The following is a 12625-nucleotide window of genomic DNA, read 5'->3' on the forward strand; positions in this document are numbered from 1 at the left end:
TTACCGCTCCGCCATGTCCCGCTCGTCGATGCCGCATTTCTTCAGTCTCTGCCGCACCTGACCCAGGTCGCCACGGGCGGCCGCACGGTGCAGCTTGCCCAGCTCCTGCAGCCGGAGCTCGTAGGCACCGGTGGGGAAGGGCTTGGCGGCGCTGCCGGACGCTGCCGGCCGCCCCTTCTTCTTCCTCCCGAACCCGAAAAACCTCTTCATCCCGCGGCACGGTCCCGCCTCAGGGAAGAGATGGCGGGAGGCACGCGGCGGGCTGCGGCAGGCCCCGGGCAGGGCCGGGGGATGGGGGGTCCCGGGCAGGGCCGGGGGGTCGGGGGGCCCGGGGCTGGGCATCGGGGGGTCGGGGGGCCCCCGGGGCAGGGGCATCGGGGGGCCCGGCGCTGGGCATCGGGGGGTCGGGGGGCCCCCGGGGCAGGGGGCCGGGGGATCGGGGGTCCCGGGCAGGGCATCGGGGCTCTCGGGGCAGGGCATCGGGGGATCGGAGGGCCCCCGGGGCAGGGGGATCGGGGGGGCCCCCGGGGCAGGGGGATCGGGGGATCGGGGGGGCCCCCGGGGCAGGGACGGGGGGTCGGGGCCCCGGGCAGCGGCCCGGTACGGCTGTCTACGGAGCGAACCACCAGAGGGCGGGAAGCCGAGCGCACAGGCTGCTCCTCAGCGCGGCAGCGGCGGACAGCGCCTCCCTCAGCGGCGAGCGCGGCGGTTAAACGGCCGGCGGGCTCTGCTGGCGGGGGCGGGGTCTGCTCCGGCGCGTGTCCCGCGCGAGTGACGTCACTTCCTGCCCCGCGGTGCCCGGCGGCTCCTGCGCGGTGCCCGGCCGCGGCGCTGCCGAGCGGGGCCGGGGGCAGCGAGAGGCGCGGCGGGTGGCGGCGGCGCTGCGCCCCCCGCAGAGCACTCGGGCCGCTGCCGGGAAGCCCGGGGGGTGCCGGCGTACCGGGCAGCAGCAGCTCCCCGCTGGCCCCGGCGGGGCCCGCGCTGCGAGCACGCTGGGGGGTCGGGCGAGTCGGTTTTAAAAGCAAATGGCTCAAACTGGGAAAGCGCTTGTCGTTCAGGGCAAGGGCATCTCGTCGGGGAGTTATGGCCAATACAGTTCTCCGACAAGTCTTAGGGTTAAGTCTTAAATTTAAGACCTAGGGTGAATTCTTAGGGTTAAAATCTTTAAGTCTCAGGGTTAAGTCTTAGGGTTAAGTTTTAAAGTGAAGTCTAAACGTTCAGTATCAGGGTTATGTCTTTGGGTTAAGTCTTAGGGTGAAGTCTTAAATTTAAGTCCTAGGGTTAAAGTCTTAGGGATAAGCCTTATAAGGTTAAGTCTCAGGGTTAAGTCTTAAATTTAAGTTTTAGTGTTAAAGTTTTAAGGTTAAGTTTCAGGGTTAAAGTCCTAGGGTTACTTCTTAAGGCTAAGTCTTAGGGTTGAGTCTTTCTTAGGGTTGAGTCTTAGGGTTTATTTTAAAGGTGAAGTCTCGGGGTGAAGTCTCGGGGTTCAGTTTTAAGGTTAAGTCTTAGGGTTAAGTTTTAAGGTTAAGTCTTAAATTTAAGACCTAGGGTCAATTCTTAGTGTTAAAAACTTTAAGTTTCAGCTTTACTTCTTAAGTTTAAGTCTCAGGGGTCTTAAGGTTAAGTCTTAAGGTAGGATTAAGTCTAAGGGTTAAGCCTTAGGGTAACAGTCCTCAAATGCATGAAGAACACGAGAACGGTGGTGCTGGGTCAATGGGTCTGTGCTTTCCTCTAGTGCTCTCCTTGCTACCACCTAGCACTCAGCTGGCAAGTTCATGGCCACAGCCAGGACCAGCCCAGCCTCTTGTTTTCCAGGGAGCCGATCACCACACATATGGGAAACAGACAGTAGACAAGACATAGTTCTTCATATCCTTTCCGTTGTTTTGCTAGAGAATCTAAAGTTTGATATACCTTCTTTTGTTTATATTTACATTGGCACTTCAGTGGGTCCAGACTAAATGGCAACTCTCTACCTGACTGCTCCAAAAATTGGTTTGAGCCCTCGGTTAGTAACCAGCCGTTGGTTAACTTTGTCTTTGAAATACAGCAACCTATGGTGGAATAGGAAACTGAGACAGTTAGGGACATCGGTTGTATTTACTCGAAGGAGGTGAAAAATTTTCTAGGGAAATTTTTCAATAGTGTTAGCATAAAAATCCTGTATGTGGCACATGAGTGACTGCTCTAGGCAAATGGCTTTTTAGAATAAGAAGCCATCCCTGCCTTAAGTGACACATCTAGAAAAATGTGTCACTATGTGAATAATAAGCTCACACAGCAAAGCTGCAGCTACCTGATAGCACAGTATTTTTCCTGGTTTGGAGGATTTTTTTATTCATCTAAAACTTTCCAACGGTCGTCACTGCTAGTTTACTCCCTGTATGACAAATAAGTAGTAAATGAAGGTGTTTTCATACAATGGAACAATCTGTCTGTTTGCATATTTTTAACAGCTGTTGCAAAGATATACTTGAAACCCTGAAGAGCTTTTGCTTTTTATACTACTGAAAACCACGCTACACAGCTTTTTGCAAATTTCCAGTTTGGAGAATCGCACAGTAATTGTTGGTTTGTTTCCATGAAAGAAAAAAACCCAACACATCTTCCTTTAGAGGCAATATTTTGCTGCAGATTTTAGATCTATCTTTTCTATTTCATCTACCTCTTCTCCAGCTCAGAAAGGTCTACTTCTTTAGAAATTCTTTTCGTTTGATATGTTAGAACATCTCTGTGTATTAGTGAAAAAGGAACTGGACCTGCCCTTTGTCTCACTAAATTCTCATTTCCATAATACATGCAGTTTTCCTTTCCTTATTAAAGAAAATTACCAAATCCCATACAGCTGCCTGGGATCATGGATCAATCTGAATATGCGTGGCCCAGAATTACTTTTTGCAACTGATCTAAAATTCTGTGCCAAATTCGATCATAACCCAGGAATGGAAATAATAGGGATGGCGTACTTTGCATATCTTCTCTGCAGGTTGTTATGACCCACTGCAAGTAAATAAGAAAAAATACACGCAGTGGACATTTCTAAACAAACCTCTGACATCTGAAGAAGTCATTTTGATATCAGATTTATTCTCACCATACTTTCTGCATGGAAGACCAGAAGAATCTATGCTTTTAATACAATTTGTGCAGGAAAGCATTGGCAAAAATACTAGAGTACTTGTTACGTTTGTTCCTACATCAAACATGCTGAGGTGAGGCTTAAAAGCCCACCAGTGAATTCACATTTGCCGCAGTGCTGTTAGTAAAAGCTGTAATTATCCGTATTTTTTTGAGAATGCTTAAAATGAAAACACAACCTAACTCTCAGTTATAGAACAGTGTAGCACAGCAAAGATGTTATCATCTAATTTTTTCATTATAAGATGTGGGTGCATAACCAAGAAGAACACTAACAATTATTTCTTAGTAAACCTTTGCAGCATAAAACCATTTAGTGGGGCAGTGCAAATCAGAACATACTCTGCCTTTAACACGAAAGAACACTTCTGCTGTATAGGTAGACAAAAAAATTGACTTAGTGGGATATTTTCATTCTCCCAGTGCTGTTTCCTCTCCTTTCGTTGTCAGTAACCTAGCTACCCAGTGATTTTTGTGGGACACTAGGGTTAGCATAGATGTTAGGTTACCTTTAGATGCTTTACATGTTAGAGATGCATTCCTCGTGATTCTGCTCCACGCACAAGAAAAAGCCCGGTTTGCTTTTGCCTGGAGCGGGACTCAGTATGTTTTCAAACAGTTTTCTGCAAGGATACAAACACTGCCCCGCTATCGCTCACAATGCTCTGGCCACAGCCTTAGCACAGATCACCATTCCACCTGGCCTCACAGTGTATCGATACATTGATGGCATCCTCAGCGGGGCAGAAGGGCCACAAAGCATTACAGATGCAATGAAAAACATTTGGGCAACACTAATCAAGTTGGGACTGGAAGTCCCAGAGTCAAAGTGCCAAGGGCCAGCACGAGAAGTTAAATCCCAAGAAGTCTGGCGGGTTGCAGGAGCTGCCTCTCTTCCACCAGACTCACTAGAAAAGAAAGAATCTGGGCACAGTCCATCCAGTACGCTGGAACTACAAGAAGTTCAAGGGACTGTGAAGTACTGGCGTAACCATATTCCTGCCTTTTCTGCCATTGCTTGTCCCTGGTAGAATTTGTTATAAAAGGGAAAATCATGGCAGTGGACATCTCATCAGCTCTGTGGTACCGTCCAGTTCCCCTTCCTGCAGGAGCATAACAGAGCCTGGCCGCGGGGTCTCCACTCCGCTCCAGCCTCCGTTACTCCTGTCAGCACGTGCTGAGGTTGCAGGCTGCGTTGCTTAGGGAGCCGTGGCAACACACATTTAGGATGGTGAATGCCGGCCATCCTGAAAGCGACAGCTGTCTTTTACCCTAAAAAGCTTCCTGTAATACTATGCTTCTCTGAGGTCCCAGGTTTCTCGAATTGCCCCCACCCCAAAGCAATTTCCCCACAGGGTCCCTAAGCAAGGCAGTGGCTCTCTCAAACTCCCTCCCAGCCCTGCCCTGGCTGAAAGAAGGCAGAAAGAAGCCTTCAAATGAGGGAAGTTCTGGCTGCAAGAGAACACAAGCTGATCAGGTCTTGGGATCCACTGACATCAACAGAAAATGAATTTAAAATAGGACAGAGATAACTGTGGCAGTGGGAGATGGTGACCTCTAACTGAAATAGTTCTGCCCCAAAGAGGCCAAAATCCCGCTTGGGGAGCACGCGTAGTCCGTAAAACACTTCAGCAGTGCTACTGAGGATGCGTACACATTTGCATTAGAAGCCAGAAACCAGTCACCAAACCTGTGTATGACACATGACTATGCAACGTGTGGCGCTCTGAGAAAGGCCCTGAACCCCTTCTCAGTGTTCCAATTGGACCTAAAAACTTTGCATGCACTTTTTAATCGCTGCCCCCAAAGTGATTTCCCCACAGGCTCAGTAAGCAAGGGGGTGGCGGAGTGGCTCTCTCAGACCCCCTGCCAGCCCTGCCCTGGGTGCCGGTGCCTCCGGCCCTGCCCCAGCAGACGTTGCTGTGCTGATGGAGGGGCTCCCTCCCTCTCCACTGCATTTGCAAAGGGAGTGGCTGGCTCACCCTTTGCTGCCCACGCAGCCAGCCCTCACCTTTAGCTGCTGTCATTCCCAGGGGCGCCGGCTCTCTCCCAGCACCCTCACACCTTCTCCCTGCAACACCGCGAGAGAAGCGTTCGCCAGGCACACGGGTGCCGTCACTGCCCTGCGCAGCTGGGCACCCCAGACTGGCACTGCCTGACTGCCTCCCTCACCAAGCACCTCCACCTCCACAGTCTCAAGCTCCATCCCTTTAGACGGAAAGGGGATCACTATTGAGAAGTAACCGTTCCTCATGAGGAACACAGTCTCTTCAGGAGGCAAAATACTTTAACAGCACTTAGAAACAAAGCTGCGGCATTTGGGGGGCCACCTCATCACTACTCCAAACAATGTGACCTTTGTGGAGGAAAACTGAAGAGCTAGAAAGTTTCCAGAGGACAGCAAAACCTGACCTGCTGAGAGCTTAGGACAGTGCACGTCATGTTCTTCTTCACACTTGGTGCACGATTGGCAAGCTGCGAGATGATGGTAAATTACTTCCTTCAGAGAGGACAGCAAGACACTGTTGCCAACTCAGCTTAGTTTTTTTTGGTTTTTTTGGTTTTCTTCTGGTTGGCCAAGCAAAGAAACGGAGGCAGTTTCGAAGTGCACAGAAGCACAGCTGCAGACATAATTCCTGCTGTCACGCAGGCAGCAGGAGTGAACTTCATCCCTTTGGGTCCTTTTGAGAACACCAAGCACCCAGATGGTGCTGAAGGATGTTTTTTTTACATAGGGGACCCTCGGAGAGAATCAGACATGTCCAGTTTTATTCCCTGGGAAAATGCCCTGACACTGTCCTGCCCCTCAGGTGGCGCAGGACAATTAAACGTATTAGTAAGCATGGGCTGATTCCTGGCCCACCATGATTCGAACAGCAGCCCACAAATCCCTCAACTAGTTTTGTTCTGCCGGTACTTATGACAGTTACATTGCTCTGTGTTGTGGGGGGAAGAAGATCACACAGCTTGCCCCTTTGATGCGCAGGGCTGCGTTTCAAAGAACTACGACAAGCCCAGAAGAGCACAGCACAGTACGGCTTACGAATCAAGTAAATATTGCATCACAAACCATAATGCATGTGTCTGTCCGAGAAAACGGGGTTTATGTAGGCACGTGGGAAGTGGGTCTCTTGCTCAAAACCCAGCAAATCCTGTTTAGAAAAGTTCATATACTGAAACGATAAGGCAACATACTTCTGGATTTCTCTCTAAATCCCCACGGAGATGTAATTCCCTCACTGCCATCTGAAATCGTACAGCTTGAGGCACTTTTCATGTAAAGCCAAGAAAGCTCAACTCAGAAGGCAAAGATCCTTCTTAAGGGAACGGATCATCTGTAACTACAAGACACCTTCCTGCCCACTGAAACATAGCAGCAGAGTTAAAAGCAGTTTTTAAATTCCAAGTGGAGACATTCAAAGTTTGAAAAGTACAGGACATTCTCTTCCTAGCACAAAATAATCAACTTTTTCCCACTTCTCTGCAAACCTTAACCCCAGTGCTTTGTATTTTTCACGCTACAGCACAGAAAGCCAGTACCCACAGTTGCACAAGGACTTCCACTGCCAGAGTGCAAAGCATTGAGGAGTCTGGGCTCAGTCTTGGCAGTACAGGAGTGATCCACCTCAAATGCACTGCACAGCCTGCATCTGGGGGTATCACAGGTCAATAGTTAATCACTGCTTTTCCTCCCAGTGACAATAAAAAGAGAAAAAAAATAAAATCTCCTTACTTCCACGGCTCTTCTTTACAGGCTAGAGGTTTATGGAAGTGATGACCCATTTCATCCAACATACAAGAAACCTTTTGAACAATTTTCAGAGCTGTCCAAAAACCCCCAGATCTTATACAACAATCAGTCCAAAGAAAGTACAGAGGTCTCTGCGCTACTGGACACATGCAGGAACACTTGTGTTTACTGGACACCATTGTAAAAGGGAAAAGGCATTACACCAGCGTACCAGACCCTTGCCCAAAAGACTTTTCAAACCACCTGTTTGTTGATGCAGTCACTGCACTTCAACCCTTCCACCCATGACAACATCCTCTCAGGGGGCAGACTTGCCTGCCCTTGATTACAGAATCAGCCAGCAGAGTTCATACTGAACCAAGCTAAAAACCGGGCCCAACCTCTACGTTCACGGTTGGGATACACGGCTCCTATCACAGGGCACACACGGCGGTCCCACCTGAGTTACGTATCTGAAGTTGCAATTCCCACGGGTCAAATATTCCTCTTCAGATCTGCCTTGAAACTGAGGGCTCATGGTCAGCGAGAGAAGGGAGTTCCTTGCCTCCTGTGCAGTCAGGTCACGTTCCCCTGCTAAAAGCAGCCTGCTCAGGCCTCCCATTTGTGTACAATCTGTTAAAAGAGTAAAACCAAGTCTGAAGGTTATTCATTTGCTTCCTTAAACATCCTACCATTTGCAGCATCCAGCCCGCAGAAGACTACTTCTGACATAGCAACTTCTCCAAGCAACCTGCTATAAAAGGCAGGTCAACAGAATCACCAACAGCCAGGTCTGTACCCTCGGGGACAGACTTTCAAAGCTCTTTGGAGGATTGCACTGGATCTGCGTGCTTTAGACCCCACTGCATGGATTTACTATTTTACTGGCAAAGGTTTGATGTACCACACGTGAACATCTTCAAAACACCTACTGTAATGATCTCATGCATAAACAGACACAATGATTTTCTAATATCACACAGGAAGAACTCAATGGATGCTCCTACCAAGGCAGTGGCTCCCTTCTGTAGCCACTGAACAAGCAAAAGGATGGATCAGAACAACATTATCAAGCTCTGAAGCAATATTTCTCTCTTCCTTTAGCTGTAATTTAGAGCGTCATTGAGTGCTGAAGAGTATCAGCCTGACAGCTCTGAAGCATGAAGCGCTTGATCCTCTGTGCCAGAACCGCACTGGCACTGGCCACACAAGCTGCCTGTGTACTCACAGGGTCAGGGTCAGGGTCCAGGTCCGGGTCTTTACTGCCCTGCCACCAAAACATAGAAGTGAGGAAAGTAAAATGGAGATAGAAGTGTTCTTTCTCCACATAATTGATGCTGGCAGCTTCTTGCCTCCAGCATTCCTGCACCTCAGGAGCTTGGGAAATGACAACAAATATGAAAGTTCCTGAAAATAATTTGCCTGACACACCACAGTGTAGCACTTCCGTATGCCCACACCACACTTCTGGCTCCCAGCTGCTCTCCTGTGCCTCCCTTTAGCTACCTGGGAGGCACCTTTTCCATCTCCTCAGATCTGGCCAGCTGAAGAACACCCAACTCATGGCTCTAACATTCTTCCCCTTCCTCTCAACGTCTTCCTGGTGGTCTCAGCTTTCTGCCCTCTAGATTAGGGGTCTATCATAACAGGACAAGGATAGCACTGGGGTTTTTTTTTTCTGTAAGGAAGCCAAATACTTAAAACTCTTAATTAAAATATAAAAATTAAGAGGAAGGGAATAGCCAAAATGACAGCCAAGTGGAAGTTTCATTTGGTGCTCAAACTACCTGAATACTTATGCTGCAGCTGCAGCCAAGAGCTGGCCCTTAGATGGCTGATCAGGATAAAGCCCCAAATCCTGCCACTAAGGTTTCAAATTACAAAAGAACATCATCTAAGGGAAGGCAAAATGGATAAACACAAACATTGCCGTATGTTTACAGGGCCTTCACAGCACAATGGTTCTCTTATGGCACCGAGAACTTAGCAGTATGAAGAATTACAAAGGTCAAGTGCTATTTATAAGCAACGTACCCTTAAATCAACACTAGTGAGAAAAGAGCCAAGCACTTGACCTGCAGAACGGCAGACGATTCGCGACTTTCTCCACAGCTTCTACTACTGATGAAGCTTATAACTACCTCACCATTTGGGAACGACATCCGTTGCTAGTGTTGCTCTGGGTGGAAACTCAGCAGGTTGGCATGTCCATTCCTTCAGAGCCAGAAGGAATTTGTCATTACAGGAATTCTCATGCCACTGAACTGGCAGCAAGGTACACAAGCCTCTTAATCCCTTTTTATACTTTTACACTTGTGCCATAAAACCATTCTCCACTCTCCATCTCACCACCTCTCCAAGCAGAAAAGTCCCATCTGCCACACACCTGTCACAAACTACACAGGGTATGACACAGGTTTCAAATACATCAGAAAGTATCAAATCAGAAACTTTAAAACATAAAAGAAAAATAAAAAAAGGTGGCAGTGGGACATTATTTTCTACCTTGACTGTTAGGTTCACAAGCTGCTAGTAGTTAACATTAATGGCTCACTATTTCAAGGTCATGATGGCAACAGTTCTGCAATGTGTGGATACCAGAGAGAGAATTCCTGCCTTGCACTAGTTCAGGTGCTCCACCTATACCTCTTCACAGATTTGATTTTTTTTAATTATTTTTTTTTTAAATGCTTGTCAGGGTAGGATCTGCCTACCGAGACCAGATTTTAAGTGAAATTACATTACGCACCTCTTGATTTAAATACAGCAAGATAGCTCCACTGCTACATTCAGCCGCAAGAACGTAAACACCTCCAGCTTCATAGACACCCATACACTATTTTTGTAAGGAACAAATGACTAAACATGGAACAACACTATGAAAAAGCAAAAGAATGCACATAATCAGCATTTCCCTATTTGGACCAAAAAAAGAAAATCTCTAACAGCAGATAAGTCTAAATTAAAAATCAGCCACATCCAGATCCCAAATGGGGGAGGGGTTATTGTATGCCACAGACCTGGACTTGACTGTTGAAGGAAATGACGCACTAAGGAAAATTTGAGGTGGTTCTGCAGAAGTTCCACTACAGCCTTGGCAACTTCACTTGGGACATGAAAGGTACGTGCGCTATAGTATCACCCGCAATAAAGGAAACTAGTCTCGTAGTTTGAGTTCAACACCACATCCGCAAACAAAATGAGGCTGCCACATTTGAGGAACACTGATGAAAACCTCACCTGCCATCCCAAAGTTATGCTATGGCATTTCTTCCCTTTTTGCCATTTTCCTCAGCCTTGGTACATCTTTTGCAGAATCTGAAGCAAGGGCCCATAGCTTTTTCCTGTTTCTAACAGTGAATGTCTGGGTATCACACGTTGGTTTCTTGTGCGGCGCCAATAAGACCCAACACTTGCCTTCATAAATGCATCCGTACACTAGGGAAGAAAAGGAAAATTACCAGTCTTGACATTGTACTGCCCACAGGGCAGCAGAGTGCCCCACTCGTAAGTGGATTTAAGACAGTAAATAACCCTCAAATATCTTGATAAACAAGCACAATTTAATCATGTCCTTTTAAACTAACCACCAACACAATCTAACAAGAAGACACATTAAGGGAAGCAGAGCTGTAGTTAAAAAAGTGGGGTTTCTCTTTCCTCTCCTGAGGGTTTACCACCCAGAGCAGGCTCAAGTTCTGAACCTGCAAACTGCTCCCCCACGCTTCTATGCTCATTCTGGGAAAGAAAGACGGCTGTTTGAATTCTTTTGCAGGTACAGTCTTTCTTTACTTTTGAGTTGGAATGAAATGAAAAGCTGCCATCAGTCCCACTTATGGCACAGAGACACACCCATGTTCCATGCACATGCCTGCACAGAAACGCATGCAGAGGGAAACCATCCCTTGGGTCTCAAATACAGAAACAGCACTGAAAACCTTGACTTCTGAGAGTCCCTGCAGCGTTCTCCCATGTCAATACACAGCATGCTTGTGGCAGGATCACCACCGCATGTGCGTCACTTGCTTTCATTTCCATCTTCATCTCTCACCTGGCACTTGCCACCTCCAGACTGCAGCATGCATAAAAGCAATTCTGTTTACTAGAAGCACAGCACCGTGTGAAACTTCTGCATGAAGTCTGGTATTTAAAGAAATTGCTGTAAAGAACAAAAATCTGCCGGCACCACTGACACACATACACGCTGTGTTTTCTGAACAGGGACAATACATTAAACCTGCAAACTAAGGACTGCGACAACTCGCTCCTTGCCCCTCTTCTTTTGCCCTCAGGCTGGTGCAGGAGCTCCTTTCACCAGAGCAGGCACACCACAGACACAGCCTCACCGAGGGGAAGGGTGGGGAGGGGATAAGGGCAGAGGGGGAAAGGAAAGACCCACAGAAGCAGCTTTGCCGCCCACTGCCAAAGCCACAGCCTGCTCATCCTGTCCCCTCGCCCTGCCTGTGCTGGTCTGTGCCTCTGTCCCCCTTCCCGCCCCTCCGCTCCTCTCCCTGTCCCTCTCTCCTGCTGCTGATCCTGCATTCCCTCGGGCACCCCCCTGCCCCTCTGTCTCTGTCCCGCTCCCACCCTTTGCCTGCTCCTCACCAGTCCCTGTCCTTTCTCCATCCCTGCCTAGCCCCTCCCGCTCCCCCTGCCCCTCTGGATGCCTCCTGTCCTTCTCCGGCCACCCCACTGCCTTGACCCACCTCTCCCTGTCGCTCGGTGCCTCTCTCCCCCTCGTCCCTGCCCCACGGGGGCTCCAGGGCCTGGGCCTGTGCTCAAGCAGCCCCGGGCAGTGGCTGTGGGGCCTGCAGGGCAAGGGCTGGGGGCTGGTGTCCCCACAGGGCCCGACTGCAGGGCAGGGGCACCCCAGGGCCTGCTGGGAGAAGGTGTGCCCCGGGGCATGCTGGGAGCTGTAGGCCCGGGGCTGCCACACAGCCAGGTTGTTCCCGGGGCATGCTGGGAGCTGTAGGCCCGGGGCCATCCCACTGCCAGGTTGTTCCCGGGGCATGCTGGGAGCTGCTGTTGCCTACCCTCAGCCTCCTGGCAGCCATGTTGGTCTGGGCAGGCACAGCCTGGGCTGGGCTGTGTCCCAGCTGAGGGGGGCCTGTGGCCGGCCGTGGGGCAAGGGAGGCCCTTAGGCCAGCGCAGGGATGTCTGCTGCCTGCTGGCTGCCTGGGGGTGCGGTGGGGAGGCTCCAACCCCCCGGTGTGCCGGGCCCCCGGAGCAGCTGGAGTCAGGCCCAGCCGGGGCAGCCCTGGGGGTGAGCTGAGAGCTAAGGAGGGAAAGGTGCCGGCACATGCCCTGGGCACAGGCACCAGGCACCCCGACTCGCAGAGCCCCCCGCAGCCGCCCTGGCGTTTGTAGTTCCTGCAGGAATAGGGCTAGCGTGTTTTGCTGCTGACTCCGGCAGGGCCCTGGCTACACCTGCCCTGCTGAGGGACTGGCAATATGCAGCTGCCTGGGAGAGTCACCAGCCGGAGTATGAGTGCTCAAGCCTTGTTTCCCTTGCTGGAAAACACTTCATTTTTAAATACAGCCTGTCAGCGGCGAGATCCAGGCAGTCGGGATTGCTTCCTGTAGGGAGCAGCCTGGTGACTCGAGGCTGCTGCCTTCAGTGGCACAGCTGGACGCTTCTCCTCGCTGATGGGATGAAGTTATAAAGAATCACTAGGAGAGGCTGCAACTAAAGCAATGATTAACTCAACCTATTGCATAAGCTCAGTAAGGGGTGGCAAGCCTTCTGAGGCACCTGGG

General features: G+C 49.8%; 1 protein-coding gene and 1 long non-coding RNA gene across 2 annotated transcripts; both read right to left on the reverse strand.

Annotated features, from left to right (window-relative positions):
- Positions 1-382, reverse strand: LOC129783317 (formin-2-like). Its single transcript, XM_055793308.1, has one exon. The coding sequence runs from the start codon at positions 373-375 to the stop codon at positions 1-3; it is 375 nt and encodes a 124-aa protein (XP_055649283.1). The 5' UTR covers positions 376-382.
- A 6876-nt stretch (positions 383-7258) lies between these two features.
- On the reverse strand, positions 7259-11738 carry LOC129783337 (uncharacterized). The gene is made up of 3 exons (XR_008745250.1): positions 11575-11738; positions 10109-10306; positions 7259-7501 (listed from the first exon to the last, which is right to left on the reverse strand). It is a non-coding gene; the product is annotated as an uncharacterized LOC129783337 (long non-coding RNA).
- Between the last annotated feature and the right edge of the window lie 887 nt (positions 11739-12625).

The sequence above is a fragment of the Falco peregrinus genome, unplaced genomic scaffold (assembly GCF_023634155.1).
Source record: "Falco peregrinus isolate bFalPer1 unplaced genomic scaffold, bFalPer1.pri scaffold_29, whole genome shotgun sequence".
NCBI lineage: Eukaryota > Metazoa > Chordata > Aves > Falconiformes > Falconidae > Falco > Falco peregrinus.

Excerpts from the sequence above, each read along its gene's own strand:
- LOC129783317 (XM_055793308.1), bottom strand. The coding sequence starts at position 375 with ATGCCCCTGCCCCGGGGGCCCCCCGACCCCCCGATGCCCAGCCCCGGG.